Source organism: Heptranchias perlo, chromosome 18, assembly GCF_035084215.1.
Source record: "Heptranchias perlo isolate sHepPer1 chromosome 18, sHepPer1.hap1, whole genome shotgun sequence".
Taxonomy (NCBI): domain Eukaryota; kingdom Metazoa; phylum Chordata; class Chondrichthyes; order Hexanchiformes; family Hexanchidae; genus Heptranchias; species Heptranchias perlo.
In genome coordinates this window covers 15,947,583-15,966,361 of record NC_090342.1, presented here as the reverse complement: position 1 = coordinate 15,966,361, position 18,779 = coordinate 15,947,583, and the positions used below count along the sequence as shown (strand labels likewise).

Genomic DNA, 18,779 nt, shown 5'->3' with positions numbered 1-18,779 from the left:
TGTGTATTCGCAGGGCCTGTCCATAGGGGATGGCCTCTTTGACGTGGTTAGGGTGGAAGCTGGAAAAGTGGAGCATCGTGAGGTTGTCCGTGGGCTTGCGGTAGAGTGAGGTGCTGAGGTGCCCGTCTTTGATGGAGATTCGTGTGTCCAAGAAAGAAACTGATTCTGAGGAGTAGTCCATGGTGAGCTTGATGGTGGGATGGAACTTGTTGATGTTATCGTGTAGTCTCTTTAGTGATTCCTTGCCGTGGGTCCATAGAAAGAAAATGTCGTCGATGTATCTGGTGTATAGTGTTGGTTGGAGGTCTTGTGCAGTGAAGAAGTCCTGCTCGAACTTGTGCATGAAAATGTTGGCGTATTGGGGTGCGAATTTGGTCCCCATGGCTGTTCCGTGTGTTTGGGTAAAGAACTGGTTATCGAAGGTGAAGACATTGTGATCCAGGATGAAGCGGATGAGTTGTAGGATGGCTTCCGGAGATTGGCTGTTGTTGGTGTTGAGTATTGATGCTGTCGCAGCGATGCCGTCATCGTGGGGGATACTGGTGTATAGTGCCGAGACGTCCATCGTGGTGAGAAGTGTTCCTGGTTCAACTGGTCCGTGGGTACTGAGTTTTTGTAGGAAGTCTGTAGTGTCACGACAGAAGCTGGGGGTTCCCTGTACGATGGGTTTCAGGATGCCCTCGATGTATCCAGAGAGGTTCTCACACAGGGTTCCGTTGCCTGATACGATGGGACGTCCGGGTGTGTTGGCTTTGTGTATCTTTGGGAGGCAGTAGAAGTCTCCCACGCGGGGATTACGTGGGATGAGAATGCGTAGGATGCTTTGAAGGTCTGGATCGAAGGTCTTGATCAGTTTGTTGAGCTGGTGGGTGTGTTCTTTGGTCGGATCTGCGGGTAACCGTCTGTAGTGTTCCTGGTTGTCCAGTTGTCGGTATGCTTCTTTGCAATAGTCTGTTCTGTTCTGTATGACTATGGCTCCTCCTTTGTCCGCTGGTTTGATGACGATGTTGCGGTTGGTCTTGAGAGCGTTGATGGCGTTGCGTTGTGCTCGATTTTAAAATAAAATTGCTGGACTATAACTTGGTGTTGTAAAATTGTTTACAATTGTCAACCCCAGTCCATCACCGGCATCTCCACATCATGACTACCATCGACACCACAAACTGCCGGCTCACAGTGGAAAGGATATCCAAGACGATCGCGCATTTAGACACAGACATCAAGTTTTTACAGAGCTGCAAGAAAGCAGACAAGATCCCGAAAGGACTCCAGATCACGAACCCACTCAAGTCCACATACAACTCGGATTACGCTGAGAGACTCTGCCGCCGTACCTCTCGCACACTCCGCAACCATCTCATACACCAACTCTACAGCAGACGCCACAACCTCGAAACCAAGATAGAGTCCATACTCTCAACCTGTACTCAGGACACAGCAGACCAGCTACGTTATACCGCCAAACAGACGAGGCAACGGAACTACGCTGCCTACATGAAAACCAAGAGCAGGAAGCTTGAGAAACTCGGCATCACCACCAGCAACGACCAAGCTTCCCCTGGTACCACGGTTGCAACCACAGGGAAGTCTATTGTCAATTTATCCGACCACACCCTTCAACCAGACGAAATCGAAGTTCTCAGCCGAGGGCTCAATTTCTGCCCCACTACCAAAATGGACCCCACTAGTCTCGCGGCGGACACAGAGGAATTCATCAGGAGAATGAGGCTCCGGGAATTCTACCACAAACCCCAAGATTTCAGCAGCGAACCCAATGAGACAATCGACGATCCGGAACAGCAGACAGAGGGATCCGCGGTACAGCAACCGAAGAGGAAAGAGTCAAACTGGACTCCTCCGGAGGGTCGCTGCCCTCAGCTGGACATGTATGCTCAAGCTGTCAGGAAATGCGTCAATGCCAGATTCATCAGCCGCACTCAGAAGACAGTCCAGAATGTCACCCGAGCACAACGCAACGCCATCAACGCTCTCAAGACCAACCGCAACATCGTCATCAAACCAGCGGACAAAGGAGGAGCCATAGTCATACAGAACAGAACAGACTATTGCAAAGAAGCATACCGACAACTGGACAACCAGGAACACTACAGACGGTTACCCGCAGATCCGACCAAAGAACACACCCACCAGCTCAACAAACTGATCAAGACCTTCGATCCAGACCTTCAAAGCATCCTACGCATTCTCATCCCACGTAATCCCCGCGTGGGAGACTTCTACTGCCTCCCAAAGATACACAAAGCCAACACACCCGGACGTCCCATCGTATCAGGCAACGGAACCCTGTGTGAGAACCTCTCTGGATACATCGAGGGCATCCTGAAACCCATCGTACAGGGAACCCCCAGCTTCTGTCGTGACACTACAGACTTCCTACAAAAACTCAGTACCCACGGACCAGTTGAACCAGGAACACTTCTCACCACGATGGACGTCTCGGCACTATACACCAGTATCCCCCACGATGACGGCATCGCTGCGACAGCATCAATACTCAACACCAACAACAGCCAATCTCCGGAAGCCATCCTACAACTCATCCGCTTCATCCTGGATCACAATGTCTTCACCTTCGATAACCAGTTCTTTACCCAAACACACGGAACAGCCATGGGGACCAAATTCGCACCCCAATACGCCAACATTTTCATGCACAAGTTCGAGCAGGACTTCTTCACTGCACAAGACCTCCAACCAACACTATACACCAGATACATCGACGACATTTTCTTTCTATGGACCCACGGCAAGGAATCACTAAAGAGACTACACGATAACATCAACAAGTTCCATCCCACCATCAAGCTCACCATGGACTACTCCTCAGAATCAGTTTCTTTCTTGGACACACGAATCTCCATCAAAGACGGGCACCTCAGCACCTCACTCTACCGCAAGCCCACGGACAACCTCACGATGCTCCACTTTTCCAGCTTCCACCCTAACCACGTCAAAGAGGCCATCCCCTATGGACAGGCCCTGCGAATACACAGGGTCTGCTCAGACGAGGAGGAACGCGATGGACACCTACAGACGCTGAAAGACGCCCTAGTAAGAACGGGATATGACGCTCGACTCATCGATCGACAGTTCCGACGGGCCACAGCAAAAAATCGCATAGACCTCCTCAGGAGACTAACACGGGACGCAACCAACAGAGTACCCTTTGTCGTCCAGTACTTCCCCGGAGCGGAGAAACTACGCCATGTTCTCCGCAGCCTTCAACATGTCATCAATGAGGACAAACACCTCGCTATGGCCATCCCCACACCTCCACTACTCGCCTTTAAACAGCCACCCAACCTCAAACAGACCATCGTTCGCAGCAAACTACCTAGCTTTCAAGAGAACAGCGTCCACGACGCCACACAACCCTGCCACGGTAACCTCTGCAAGACATGCCAGATCATCGACACAGATACCACCATCACACGAGATGACACCACCCACCAGGTGCATGGTTCATACTCCTGTGACTCGGCCAACGTTGTCTACCTCATACGTTGCAGGAAAGGATGCCCCAGAGCATGGTACATTGGCGAGACCATGCAGACGCTGCGACAACGGATGAACGGACACCGCGCAACAATCGCCAAACAGGAGGGTTCCCTCCCAGTCGGGGAACACTTCAGCAGTCATGGACATTCATCCACCGACCTTCGGGTAAGCGTACTCCAAGGCGGCCTTCGAGACACACGACAACGCAAAATCGTCGAGCAGAAATTGATAGCCAAGTTCCGCACCCATGAGGACGGCCTCAACCGGGATCTTGGGTTCATGTCACGCTACACGTTACCCCACCAGCGAACAAATGTTATCTGTTTTTAATATAATGGGTCATTTGCTGGCTCTCTCTGCCTTCCGGATGTTTCTGCCTCTCTCTGTTTTTTTTTCTCTGTTTTTTTTCCCTGTTTGTTTTTTTGTTGAATGTGTATTCGGGGGTTCTGCAGGTGACACCTCTCTGTCTGAACACGGTGATTGCCTTGGCAACGGGCAGTTGCAGGGGCAGTCTGTAAACACCTTGTATTGTTCAATATGTATAAATGCGTAGGCTTCAAGGAGCTCTTGAAACATTTGCCTGAGGAAGGAGAAAATCTCCGAAAGCTTGTGAATTTAAAATAAAATTGCTGGACTATAACTTGGTGTTGTAAAATTGTTTACAATTGTCAACCCCAGTCCATCACCGGCATCTCCACATCATGACTATCAAATACTTAGCACTGAACTTAAATGACAATTAAATTGTATTGCCATAGATGGCAAACATTTTTATCTCTGCTTATCTGCTAGTGGGGGACTGATTAAACATCACAAATAGACTATTGTCAGTATTTGACATAATAACAGATCTACAAATTTTAAATCTGTATATAGGTTTTCATATCACGTGTTCTCATGAAATTTCCATCATTGCTAGGGTATGTTGTATGCTTTAAAATGTTAAAGCAAAATCATTAGAAATACATTGATGATTGTGTTTCACCTTATTTAAAAGATATTTTGATCCTTCAGTGATCGTTGAGTCTTTTCTCTGAATTTCAACTTGTTTTTATACTTTGAAAACATTCAAAAGGGGAAACAAATCAGAGGTCAACTTACAAAGTTTCTAGGCTGTGGAGACCATCAAAGCATTTCTTTCCCAGGGAGTGGATTCGATTGTTATGGAGATGCCTGCAGGGTAACATTAACAGCACAGTCAGGAAAAGACAATGCACACAGCAGGCTTAAACAAACTTTTTCACTGGTTGCATCGCAAGGACCTTGTGCCTCAGTCATTCCAAACACTCGTTTCATGCAGGTCATGCAAAGGCTAGCTACAATATAAATGTTAGTTACGACAGCAATGTATATGTTCAAAATTGATTTTACACAGGTTGAAAATGATGCCAGGTTTATGTTACACCTTCACTCCTTGTCAAGAAGATTCAATTTGTACATGACCTCCCTAGGTTTATACACTGGCTCAAATTCTAGTCAGACTCTTTATGATATTAAATTACCAACTTGACATATGTGAGTAGTTTTCATTCCCTTTGAAAAATGTCAGAAGATTCACATCAGGCATTGCTGATTCATAATCTAGGCCAAATCAGATGTCAAAGGGGTGTGAGTTTTCACTCCAAATACTGATTGGACTGCTAATGTCATTTATCTTTCAGTTTCCAGCTGTAATGAAGGATCTACATCCAAAACGTTAACCTGTCTTTTTCTCTTTACAGATCCTGATGGACCTGCTATGTATGTCCAGCAGTTTCTGTTTTTATTTGAGAGTTCCAGCATTTGGAATTAATTTTTAAAAATTATTTATAGGACTAGACTGCATTTATTTTTTTTATTATTGCAAATCAATAATCAATATGAATGAGCAGCTGTAGGGATTTAATATTGGAAGGCTGCATTGGCTTTTTTGAGAAATATTTTGAGCAAAGGTACAGCATCAAATTAAAAAAGTGAATCTCATTATCAGCAACCAATTTGAACATTAAAAATGTAGATTAACTTTATAAGAAGATTTTAACAAAAAGCCAAGAATAAGAATAGACCATCAGAACTCATCTTTCTGGTATTCAAACTCTCCCAGCCAAACATCCAACTGCATTTCAAACACCTCTAGTGTCCTTGATGCTACGAGCTGCCCTGGTAGAATATTCCAAATGTTTATCATCCTTTGAATACAATTTTTTCCCCTAATATCTGCGTTAAATTTAAATTAATGAAAAGTCTCTAGTCCTACCTACTTGGCTTACTTTTAAATAATATTTTGGATTCACCTTATCTATAGAGTTTAATATTTCATATACCTTGAAGTCGTCTTCAATCTTCTTTCTATACTGCAAAGCTTCTCTAATCTTTCCTCATAGATTTTCATTTTTTTGTTTTGATTTTTTTAAATTGGTTTTGTATAAATTATGAATTTTAACATCAAAAGAAGTGTCCTGGAGGAGTTGCTAAGCCCATCAGTTTGAGAGAACTGAACCTGTTATTCTAGGATGGATTAAAAGACTTTAGGAATATTTTTACAACCAGTTCGGAACTCCAATGCAATTAAAATCCCAAGTCCCCAGGGCCTCTGGTTCTGCTTCCCTCAAAGAGTTGTACTATATGTTTTAAGATGCATTTTCCATTTCCTTCCCTCCCCAGTCTTTCCTCACAACATTCCTTTGACAAAAGGCTGGCAGACAAAATCAACCAGTTCTGCTCTGTCTGGGATAGAAGTAGCTCTAAGTGTAATTTTTAATGACTTTGTTAATGTAGTCCTGTGCAATTCCTATGTGCTATTCTAATGAAGTTGTTCACCCATTTACCTAGCAATGCCGTACAGGTAAATTGTTAAAATTAGCCCTTAAATTAAATTAATTTCTGCCTCTAAGTGACAACGCTCTAAGTAATGTGTGAGGGCGGCTGGAGTGACTTGCTCTTCTCCTGTGTTTCCTTCCCCTGAAGGAAATTACATTGCCTCTGATCAAAACTTTCACTTTCTGCCCAGCCAGAATCAGAAGCTTGCCATGAGGGAAATGAACCACCTTGTATCCTCCACAACATTGCTGGTTGGAACACCTGGAAAAACCCCGCAAAGTCTTGTCATAGCATTCCAGAGACTTATAAATGCAATTTTAATGTATTTTGTGTTTCATGTGTTATTTTCAATTTTGTCACAATTCATGGACTTGTGACAAAGAAAGTTTTAGGTGCTCTTTGGGGAGATTGCTGTTTTAGGAAATTTAAAACGTTTACAGACAAATTTGTGTGTTATTCACAAGGAATGGAATTGGTGCCTAGCTGCAAACCTTTGGTGGAGTTAAAGATTTATGTAGTGGCATTCTCAACCAGCATTGTGGAGTACCAATGCACAATGCAATGAAATGGTGGGACACTGAGCTCATTGTACTAGTTCCATCACCATCAGGAGGTGCAGGATTCATTGGGAGACTTGTTCTAAGGCTCACACACCTTCTAATGGGTGGGTAGCTTGGAGTGGGTAACATGCTTGACCTTTCAGCCAAGTTGAAGCAGGACTTGGAGAAAAATGAAGGAATTTACCTCTGAATATGTAAAGGTGGTAATCTTTATAAATAATATTTCAATAAAACTCATTATCTGCAGATTATAAAAATTGCAAAGATTATAGGAGATTCACACTGCTGTTACTTAGTTGTAAACATAGCAACAGGAGTAGATCATTCAGCCCCTCGAGCCTGTTCTGCCGTTCAATTAGATCATGGCTGATCTTCACCTCAACCTCATTTACACACCTTTTCTCCATATCCCTTGATACCCTTGCCTAACAAAAATCTATTGATGTCAATGTTGAAAATTTCAATTGACTCAGCATTCACATCTTTTTGGGGGAGAGAGTTCCAGATTTCCCCTACCCTTTGTGTGAAATAATGATTTTATTCCTAACTGGCCTAGCTCTAATTTTAAGATTGTGCCCCCTTGTTCTGGATTCCTCCACTAGTGGAAATAGTTTCTCTGTATCTACTCTATCATATCCCTTTATCATTTTAAACTCCTCAATTAGATCACCCTAAACTCTAAATGTTCTAAACTCAAGGGAATACAAACCCAAGTTGATGCAACCTAGTCTCATAAATTAACCCTTTAAGGCCCAGTATCATTCTGGAGAATCTGTGCTGTACCCACTCCAAGGCCAAATAATCTTTCCTGAGGTGCAGTGCCCAAAATTGAATGCAGTACTCCAGATGGGGTCTGACCAAGATATCACTCTATATAGCGACTGGTTTTGTTTCTTAAAATATGATTCCTTTTAATGCTATGTAATCTGAAGATGAGAAAATTCATCAGCCCTGGATCCCCCCATCCAATGGACAGGATGTTCCATTCTTTATCCCTTGCGCCCAATTGTTAATAAAGCCATCAGAAGATATGTAGTTATCAAGCATGTGGTCATGAGTATAAATAGGAATATGGAATTCAGAATTCAGAAGCAGTGCTATATCTGACCACATAAACTACACCATGATTATCTAAGATGTGGAGATGCTGGTGATGGACTGGGGTGGACAAATGTAAGGAGTCTTACAACACCAGGTTATAGTCCAACAGCTTTATTTGGAATCACAAGCTTTCGGAGCTTTCCTCCTTCGTCAGGAGGAAAGCTCCGAAAGCTTGTGATTCCAATAAAGCTGTTGGATTATAACCTGGTGTCGTATGATTATCTAAAACAAACGCAAAATACTGCGGATGTTGGAAATCTGAAATGAAAACAGAAAATGTTGGAAAATACTCAACGGGTCAGGTAGCATCTATGGAGAGAGAAACAGAGTTAACATTTCAGGTCAACCTGAAACGTTAACTCTGTTTCTCTATCCACAGATACTGCCTGACCTGCTGAGTATTTTCAAGCAATTTTTGTTTTTATTCCAGGATTATTTGGCTTTGTGTCTAATTCCGTTCAGTTGCCACGGTGCAAAATTTATCTGACATCCATGTCACATTATGTCCCAGTGACAGAAGCTGTATCAGGTGATTAAATCCTGACCCCTGATTTTCAGGCTTACCACACCAGATCAAATATTTGTGAAGGAGTTGACTTTTCAAATAGTTTGGGTGTGATCAATAGTATGCAGTTGGCTATCGCCTTCCCAAAGTAAGGGCAGATATCTGAAAATCACACTGTATGAGCCTCCCTAATAACTCACAGGGGAAATCCATCACATGGCATAGTACTGAGACCCAAAGACCAGGAAAGGCCAAAATTCAATCCCTAGTTTGAGTGAATCGCAGCTCGACAGGAGATGGTGATGAGCTACAATTGTCCTCAGCATCCTTAAGCTAAAAGAACAGGCACAATTCTTGCTCCTGATCACCATTCACTGACTCCTCTGGACAATATACATGGGTGGACATCAAATGATGGTATGGTTGGACTTCACTGAAATATCCCATGGTTGAATAGCAGACTGACATGCACCCATAGGCAAGGGATTGGAGAGCTGCCAGCACCTTTAGGATTGCATACCAGTATGAGTCATGGGCTTCAGAAGAGGGGAGATAAGGGGTAAATGTAAACCAAAACCATACCATGGCATGATTATGCAAACGTTCTACGTTGAATCACTCCTCCAATATAGATTTTTATCTGAGGGAGAATGATCTCTTTCCCTTTCAGCTGCTTCTGGGGAGATGCTATTCTGTCAGTGGATTGTACCGATCTGCTGTAATGTGCCTCTGTGCTTCTTTTAAGCTAAAAGAACAGGCACTTTTAATGTCTATGCTGGAACTGTTTGCTTCGGAACATACATTGACTTTTGAGAAAATCACCTCCCAAATGTGTGTCACATCTTCCTGGGGACAGCCTGTCACTGAAAGGCCCAAAAAGCTGATCCGACTAGTCAGCAAGCAGAAGTCATGCGACTCTTATCAAAGAATTGAAACTTCCTTTTCCCCGTAATCAGCAAAGGAGGCAGTTTGACCAAGTTCAGTGAAGTAAGTGCACCCACATGTCTTGGAATAACTGCTGTATACTTCCTGTTAACATACAATTTAATATCGTCAAAACAGCTGCAGATCTCTCAATAGTGACTTAGTACTATCAACAAGCTTTATGCCTTATAAACGGTAGAACATTTACTGAAAATCATTAACTATAAATGAACAGGGCCTACTGTCTCTGCAGCAATACTAGAAATTTCAGGCAACACGCTACAGTGTTCAAGCTTGTACATAAGATCAGCAGCTTTAATGAAGGTTCTGATACTACATGATGTAATGGGGAACTAATGTCAACACAATTAGTTGATATACTCTAGTGATTGTTATGTCAGGGACACCATTACTCATTCAAGCCCCAACAATTGTTTCACATGATTCCATGTCATTGTGACATTACAGCATAAATCAATCCAGGAATAAATCCCCCATGGGTGCACAAACTCTCACTCAACAAAGGACTAATTGATAATGCATCTTAAAATACTGGAAATTTTCACCTGTACACAATACATTTGAGGAAAGGGCAGCAGTTAGGGTTGGCTGTAGATAGCGTGATGTGGAGATGCCGGTGATGGACTGGGGTTGACAATTGTAAACAATTTTACAACACCAAGTTATAGTCCAGCAATTTTATTTTAAATTCACAAGCTTTCGGAGATTCTCTCCTTCCTCAGGTAAATGTCAGGTAAATAGCGTGACATTGCACTAAATGTTGGTACACATTTTCTAGGGATGAAAGATCATCCCTTAATCATGAGTTTAAGAGATCAAAATCATTACTGTTTAATCAAAACAGTTACCAGAAACCTCAATTGTTACTAATTCAGACCGACTTCTGATCATGGAATCACCCCTATTATCCTTTAGTGAGTACCTTGATGTTCAGTTCACTGATGAAAAGCTAGTGGTGGAAATAATTTTTAGGAATAATTTATGATGCTTTCTAATACTTGAGGTTGTGATAATAAATGGAAAATATGCATTTAAACTTAGTAAATATTTGTATGTTTCAGACTGTGCTCAAACCTTGCATTCAGATGTCCTTAATAAGTGTTGGACATGCAGATTTGGATGAAAGTTGCCATTTCTGCATGCTTATACTGCAAAGAAGTTACACTGGGCAACACAAAGTTAATTGCTGATGATGCCATTTCCTGATTATCTATAATCAAGCTTTTTAGTAACAGGACCTGACTATCCCTGAACATTTTCTCACTAAATGGTAAGGAATTTAAGTTTTTTAAACAAATGTTTTCAATGGATAATGTTACTTGAGTAGTATATTAATGTATCATGCGCAGTGAAAAAAATAGAGGCTGAAATTAAATGGCAATATCCATTTTTATTTTAGCAGGTAGATTTTTACAAGATCCTCAACAAATTCTTTGCAAATAATCAAAACCAAACTAAAACCATTTTGATTCATATGTAGTGTTGGACAAAACCATTGCATAGCACAATTATTTTGGTAGCCTAAAATGTACTGAACAAACTGCTCCCATTAGGTCAAATGATTTCTTCACTTCGCTGTGCTCTCAGGGCTACTATCATTTATTTATTCAAAAGTATTACCACATCTATACAGAAATATCTTAAATGTCCTCACTTATTACAGCTCTTCGACAGTGAAAACAAAGCAAAATTACTTACAGAACTACCAAACTGGAAAGGTTCCCAAACGCATTGTCTGGGATATGAGGAATTCTGTTCAGAGCCAATGTCATGGCTTGTAGGCAAGGTAAACTGCGCAGAGCTTCAATTGGAATATCTGTCAGAGCGTTGTCATCCAGCCAGAGGTGTCTAAGTGAAACTAGCCCATTGAAACAGTTTGGTGGTACAACAGAGATATGGTTGGCATCCAGTCGCCTAGGAAGTGAAAAGAGTTGAGATTTATTTTCTAAGATCGGTTTTCTGTCAAATAAACTCTAGGGTATTTTTCAATATTTTGTCATCACAACAGTGGATTAATTTTCGCAGAATTTATTTTACCCTTTCCTGCTTTTTTTTTAACAGTTCTGTTTCGCCATTTATACAATTCACATAGTGATGGACACTATTTATAGAAACATCTTTAAAGTAATTTGAGAGAGACTGTCAACACAGTGGAATTGGAATAGGAACGCTCAACCCAAGCATAACCCTTATCTGAGTATATAGTGTGTGTGTGTGTGTGTGTGTGTATACACTTAACTAATATTGCACAAAATTCACAATTTATTTATTGGATGCAGTTAATTCCACCCAACCACGCACAATGCACTATCCTGTGTACATAGATTGATAATATGTATACTTGAATTGTTAACACCTTCAATAATGCAGATTTTAATAATTTAAAGGATTGTAAATAACATTTGGACTGATATTCCTTTTAAAAATTATTACAATGTAATGGTTCCATATTTTGAAAAGTGTAAAAAAGAAACTTAACACTTGCAGGGTGATTGTGACAGATGTAACTCATAATTGTCAGGAAAAGAAGTGCAAGAAAACATCCCTGTTAAAGGTTTGATGTTTTTGCTTTTTTAGAGACTAGCTCATGGAATTAATCAAACTCCTCAGAACAAAACATATCTGGGAAAGAAAACCTTTTGGACTGCAGTTCTACTGCAAAAAAAAAAATCAATTTTTTAGTATCCAACTCAATAGGTTAAAGTTACCATATGAAAATGGGTGAGTATTTTCACAGCACATGGATTCTGCGCTTTTTAAGGTCAATATTAAGTTTTGTTGTGTTAAGTTCCATCCTGGAAAGTGTTTCTGTGGGATAATCAAGTCAATAAGTGCTCCAGTGAGAAGTGGAACAGGAATGAATAAAACAGAAGTACAGAAATAAAAGAAAATAGGAAACTGCATAGAAAAAAAATCACTGAACTTGATACTAAAGACGGACATGGTAATATCACAGTTAAGACATCAGCAAAAGACTGAAATATGGGTTTGAGTGAGACATGCAGTATTAACAATGAGAAACACAGAGGCAACAATATAATGGGTGATTTGGATAACGTGCCATGCACCCATGACTGTCCAGCACTATAATGTGTTGCAATAGTCAGCCTAAAATCCACATGTAGATCTCATCTTGTATATTCATTCCAGACAGATATATGAGTACAGTCACAAGTTTTTTCAAATGAAGTTCACGTGTTTTGATGTTGGCTTATCTTTAATATGTTTTTGCAATAAGAACCGGGGAGTGGAACTTTTTGTTCCTTTCTTGTAAACATGTCTTGTCAAACATACAGCGGGTTTAACATCGATCAGAAATCTGCTACCATACAAGAAAGATTCTGATTTTCCTCTTCCTGGTACATATGAGGCACAAATTTTAAATTTTCCCTGGGATCTGACATTTTTTATAATTTTGACATGCCAACTGTGTATTAGTTCAGCTAGTGTGTGTTTTGATCACATAGGATGCAGATATAAGTCAATACATGTCCCAATCAATTAGAACAGTCTGCAAGATCAGTCCCTGGTCTTTTATAGTTTCACTTTTCGAGCAGCAAACCTGGCTGTTCCCTAACCCAGAGAGCTGAGGCCAATTGTTTCTGACCTGTATGGCTTAGAAATACTTTACTGCTCATTCAGGCTGACTTGTATGCAATATTGGAAGCACAGAACTGAGCACTGTTAGATCCAAAGAGTAGGTGTCACAGATAGCTTTCTCCCATTCCATTTCTCAGTGCAGTGCTGAGCTCAGTTGCATGGCAGTAATGGACAGCTCAGGGTACCAGACCAGAGAAACACAATTATGCATGCAGATAAGTCTAATCCTAATGTGTGGTGTATCAAACAAATTTATAGCCACAGCAGTGGATAAGACTTGATCACTAGTGGCAGCAGACTGAGGCAAGAGCATGTCAAGCACATGTTGGACTGCAGGCACCACTGAGGTGCCCTAAAAGACTTAAGCATGCTCAGATCACAAATTCCAGTCTGTTAGCAATCGTGAGAATATGAATGGTCAATACAAAAAAAAGGCGGTCTTTACAAGTCTTGCGTTAAGAGGGGGGGCTCAATTAGTTAAAGCTTGGTGCTCAGGTTACTGTATTGGGTGTGGGTTACATCCTCAAAACTACTTCCTGGCTCCTTCTAAATCAGAAGAGCTGATAGAATTTTTTAAAACACCAATCTGTTTACATTTATCAACTAGTGGGAAAGCTAATACCTAGCCTTGGAAAAATAAAGATCAACTTCTGAAATAATCATTTATATTTGTAAACAATTTATGTATCTGATATGCTAACCAATGATTTTACATAAACATTTTCCTACTACCTGCTGTCAATGCAGGATCTGTTGTGACCCCGGGAAGCTTTTTACAGTCAATATTGCAACAACATCACATGGAGCATCAAAGGTCATTGTGACATGGCCTACTGTACAACATGTTTTCTCCTTTATAACTAATAAAAAAGTAGTAATCAAGCTATTGAGCTTTTATTTCTGATTTATTTTCAGTAAAAACCTCAGCTGTTTGTACAAAAAACAAATATTCCCAGACATCCAAATTAAACAGAGCTTGATTTGTTCAATTGGGGTTGGGCCAAAACTGATTTTGTTGTTTCAGGTTTGAATTAAACACTAGAGTTTGCATTATTCTCAGTGCAGAAATATAATCACCAGATAAATGTGAGGTGATGCATTTTGGTAGATCGAATCGGGCCAGGACCTACTCCGTTAATGGTAGGGCGTTGGGGAGAGTTATAGAACAAAGAGATCTAGGAGCACAGGTTCATAGCTCCTTGAAAGTGGAGTCACAGGTGGATAGGGTGGTGAAGAAGGCATTCAGCATGCTTGGTTTCATTGGTCAGAACATTGAATACAGGAGTTGTACAAGACATTAGTAAGGCCACACTTGGAATACTGTGTACAGTTCTGGTCACCCTATTATAGAAAGGATATTATTAAACTAGAAAAAGAGTGCAGAAAAGATTTACTAGGATGCTACCGGGACTTGATGGTTTGACTTATAGGGAGAGGTTGGATAGACTGAGACTTTTTTCCCTGGAGAGTAGGAGGTTTAGGGGTGATCTTATAGAAGTCTATAAAATAATGAGGGGCATAGATAAAGTAGATAGTCAAAATCTTTTCCCAAAGGTAGGGGAGTCTATAACGAGGGGGCATAGATTTAAGGTGAGAGGGGAGAGATACAAAAGGGTCCAGAGGGGCAATTTTTTCACTCAAAGGGTGGTGAGTGTCTGGAACGAGCTGCCAGAGGCAGTAGTAGAGGCGGGTAAAATTTTGTCTTTTAAAAAGTATTTGGACAGTTACATGGGTAAGATGGGTATAGAGGGATATGGGCCAAGTGCAGGCAATTGGGACTAGCTTAGTGGTATAAACTGGGCGACATGGACATGTTGGGCCGAAGGGCCTGATTCCATGTTGTAAACTTCTATGATTCTATGATTCTAATTTCCTAGAATTAGCAATAAGTGGTTTGAAACAGAGTCATTGTGCTTTTTTTGATATATGGAGCACAATGTGATTGTCAGCTTTTATCAGTTTGAACAGCATTTTGATAGAACGCAAGGCTAGAAATTACTGTTGCCAAAATTAATGGACAAACGTTTTTCACATTTCTATGATAATCCTCCCTCTGCTATTGTAGTACAGGCAGTAACCTGGTTATTTTAAATCGGTCAAAATCTCTGCCAAACTAGTGGAGAGAAAAATATCATACGAATGTGTTAAGTATTCATCAGCTAACATCATCAGTAACTTCCAGGCTACAGTGTGCTATCTGAACTGCAGGAAGCAGAACTGAACATACTCTTGTGTGCCAAAGTAACTGAAGTAAATGGTAGATTTTATTCTCAAACATATTAGTCTAACTCACGAAGTACAATGTTTCTTTAAACTTTGCTGTAGTACTAGTAACTTTAAAGTTTGGCTTTAATAATTTAGAAGAAGAGAATTTTTAGATCGAGGAAAATTAGCTAATTGTCGACATCAGTCAATACAGTCCAACAGTAATTCATTGTGTGAAATACTTTGAGACACTTTTATGAGGCATGATATAATTATAAGTATTTCTTCTTTTCAGTGGTGCAAATGTGTCAGAAGTTTGTGACCCACTAAGAACTTGAGCACACAGGGGCTGAAATTCCACTAGGGACACAGCACGCTGCAAGCGTTTTTTCCCCAGAGAATTCTTTGTTCCTGGCACGGAGAGAGGAGCTCTCCGAGTTTTCCGAGGTCTCCTGATTCCCACAGTATTGGTACACTCCCAGAGCGGTTTGTTTCATGCCCTGGCTGGGATGGAAGGGTGGGAGTTCCTGGGAAAAAAGCACAAACAGGCTGGTCTGGCTTCTTAAAGCAGCACCTGTACTTCTTGTTTACTGGAAATTGCTTCATTTGTTTCTTTTGCTGAGCAATGTGTGAGATGAGCCAGAAATCTGACAGTTCCCAGGGGGGATGGTGAAGCAACTCCCTTTTCTGAGAGAGCTCAAGAGGTCATGCTGACAGAGGTAATGGCAAAGAGGGTTGCCAATTTTGTCTGTGAGCGACACCCTCTGCAGACAGCAGTAGTTAAGGCCGTCCAGGAGGAGGAGGAGGCAGAGCAGGTGAACGTGGGTTCTGCAGTAAAGAGGTCATCCTCCCAGGACGAGGAAGAAATTCAACACTTCGAAAAAGTTTGTTAAGGTGATTGACTGTTGTTCTTATCTCTGAACAATGTTTTGCAATAGCAGGCTTGCAACACACACGGACATTCCTCTCAACCTGCTTCCTTATCTGTGCAGATTCCTTTGCTCTCTCTAACCTGAACGCAAGGCACTCCATATTCATGCATGACACATCTTTCATCTGCCCTGCAAACCTCATATGGCTGCCACTGGTGGAGAGTGCAATCATGAAAGACTCCCCAGTACCCACTTGCATGCTGCATGTTCCTGTGCTCTTGTTTTGGGAAGCACAAAGGCAAATGCATAGCTGTGGCAGGGCTCAGGATATAATCAGCACTTCATCAATCTGTTCATGATTGCAGGAAAAGGAAGACCACCATAGAGGAAGAAGTAACATTTATATAGCATGATCTCAGGATGTTCCATAGTGCTTAACGGCCAATTAAGTACTTTTTGAAGTGTTGTAATGTGGGAAATGCGGCAGCCAATTTGCGCACAGTGAGGTCATAGAATCATAGAAAGTTACGGCAAGAAGGAGGCCATTCGGCCCATCGTGTCATTGCCGGCTGAAAAAGAGCTATCCAGTTTAATCCCACTTTCCAACAATTGGTCCATACCCCTGTAGGTTACGGCACTTCAAGTGCACATCCAAGTACTTTATAAATGAGTTGAGGGTTTCTGCCTCTACCACCCTTTCAGGCAGTGAGTTCCAGGCCCCCACCACCCTCTGGGTGAAAAAATTTCTCCTCAGCTCCCCTCTAATCCTTCTAACAATTACTTTAAATCTATGTCCCCTGGTCACTGACCCCTCTGCTAAGGGAAATAGGTCCTCCATGTTCACTCTATCTAGGCCCTTCATAATTTTATACACCTCAATTAAATCTCCCCTCAGCCTCCTTTGTTCCAAAGAAAACAACCTCAGCCTGTCCAATCTTTTCTCATAGCTAAAATTCTCCAGCCCTGGCAAATCCTTGTAAATCTCCTCTGTACCCTCTCTAGTGCAATCGTATCTTTCCTGTAATGTGGTGACCAGAACTGTATGCAGTACTCAAGCTGTGGCATAATTAGTGTTTTATACAGTTCTAGCATAACCTCCCTGCTCTTATATTCTATGCCTCAGCTAATAAAGGAAAGTATCCCGTATGCCTTCCTTAACCACCTTATCTACCTGTCCTGCTACCTTCAGGGATCTGTGGACATGCACTCCAAGGTCCCTCTGTTCTTCTACACCGCTCAGTATCCTCCCATTTATTGTGTATTCCCTTGCCTTGTTTCTCCTCCCCAAATACATTACCTCACACTTCTCCGGATTGAATTCCATTTGCCACTTTTCTGCCCACCTGACCAGTCCATTGATAGCTTCCTGCGGTCTACAACTTTCCTCCTCACTATCAACCACATGGCCAATTTTTGTATCATCTGCAAACTTCTTGATCATGCCCCCTACATTCAAGTCCAAATCATTAACGTATATCACAAAAAGCAAGGGACCTAGTACTGAGCCCTGCGGAACCCCACTGGAAACAGCCTTCCATTCACAAAAACACCCGTCGACCATTACCCTTTGCTTCCTGCCACTCAACTGATTTTGGATCCCATGGGCTTTTATTTTTTGACCAGTCTGCCTTATCAAAAGCTTTGCTAAAAATGTAGACTACATCAAGCGTGTTACCCTCATCGACCCTCCTTGTTACCTCCTCAAAAAATTCAATCAAGTTAGTGAGACACGACCTTCCCTTAACAAATCCACGCGGACTGTCCTTGATTAATCCCTGCCTTTCGAAATGACGGTTTATGCTGTCCCTCAGAATTGATTCCAATAATTTGCCCACCACCAAGGTTAGACTGACTGGCCTATAATTACTCGGTCTATCCCTTTCTCCCTTTTTAAACAACGGGACAATATTAGTAGTCCTCCAATCCTCTGGCACCACGTCTGTAGCCAGGGAGGATTGGAAATTGATGGTCAAAGCCTCTGTTATTTCTTCCCTTGTGTCTTTTAACAGCCTCGGATACATTTCATCTGGGCGTGGTGATTTATCTACTTTTAAAGATGCTAAACCCCTTAATACTTCCTCTCTCATTATGTTTATCCCATCCGATATTTCACACTCCTTCTCCTTAACTATAATCTCTGCATTGCCCCCCTCTTTTGTGAAGGTCCTGCAAACGGTAATGAGATAATGACCAGACTATTTACTAATGTTGGCTGAGGGATAATTATTGGCCAGGACACTCCCCTGCTCTTCTTCGAAATAGTGTCATAAATTCTTTTACATACACCTCAGAGGGCAGATGGGGTTTTGGTTTAATGTCTCATCCAAAATACGGCACCTCCAACAGTACAACTCCCTCAGCAGCATGCTCCCCAGCACAGTCTCAGCAGAAAACCTGTGGCAGTGCATTTAAAATGCAAATTTGGTGCAAGACCTCTGGCCCCAGTTTTCCACCCCTACTGCATCTGGCACATGGAAGTACAATTTCAATTGCATAATTTAGTCAATGTAGTACTGAGGGCTGCCTTTCAGGTGAGAAGTTGAACTGAGACCATTGCTGCTTGCTCAGGTGCACGTAAAAGATCCCATGGCATGATTCAAAGGTGAGTCGGGAGTTCTCCTGGTGACCTGCCCAATATTTTTCCCTCATCAAAAACATCTCGTCATGCATTCA

General features: G+C 41.7%; 1 protein-coding gene across 1 annotated transcript in view; it reads right to left on the bottom strand.

Moving 5' to 3' along the window:
• LOC137334620 (leucine-rich repeat-containing G-protein coupled receptor 5A-like) overlaps positions 1-18,779 on the bottom strand; it is a 139,109-nt gene that overhangs the window by 31,004 nt on the left and 89,326 nt on the right. Inside the window, exons 5-6 of the mRNA XM_067999438.1 lie at positions 11,128-11,343; positions 4,621-4,692 (exon numbers count right to left, since the gene is read on the bottom strand). Coding sequence (XP_067855539.1) covers positions 4,621-4,692; positions 11,128-11,343 — 288 coding nt within the window. The remainder of the gene's footprint in view (positions 1-4,620; positions 4,693-11,127; positions 11,344-18,779) is intronic.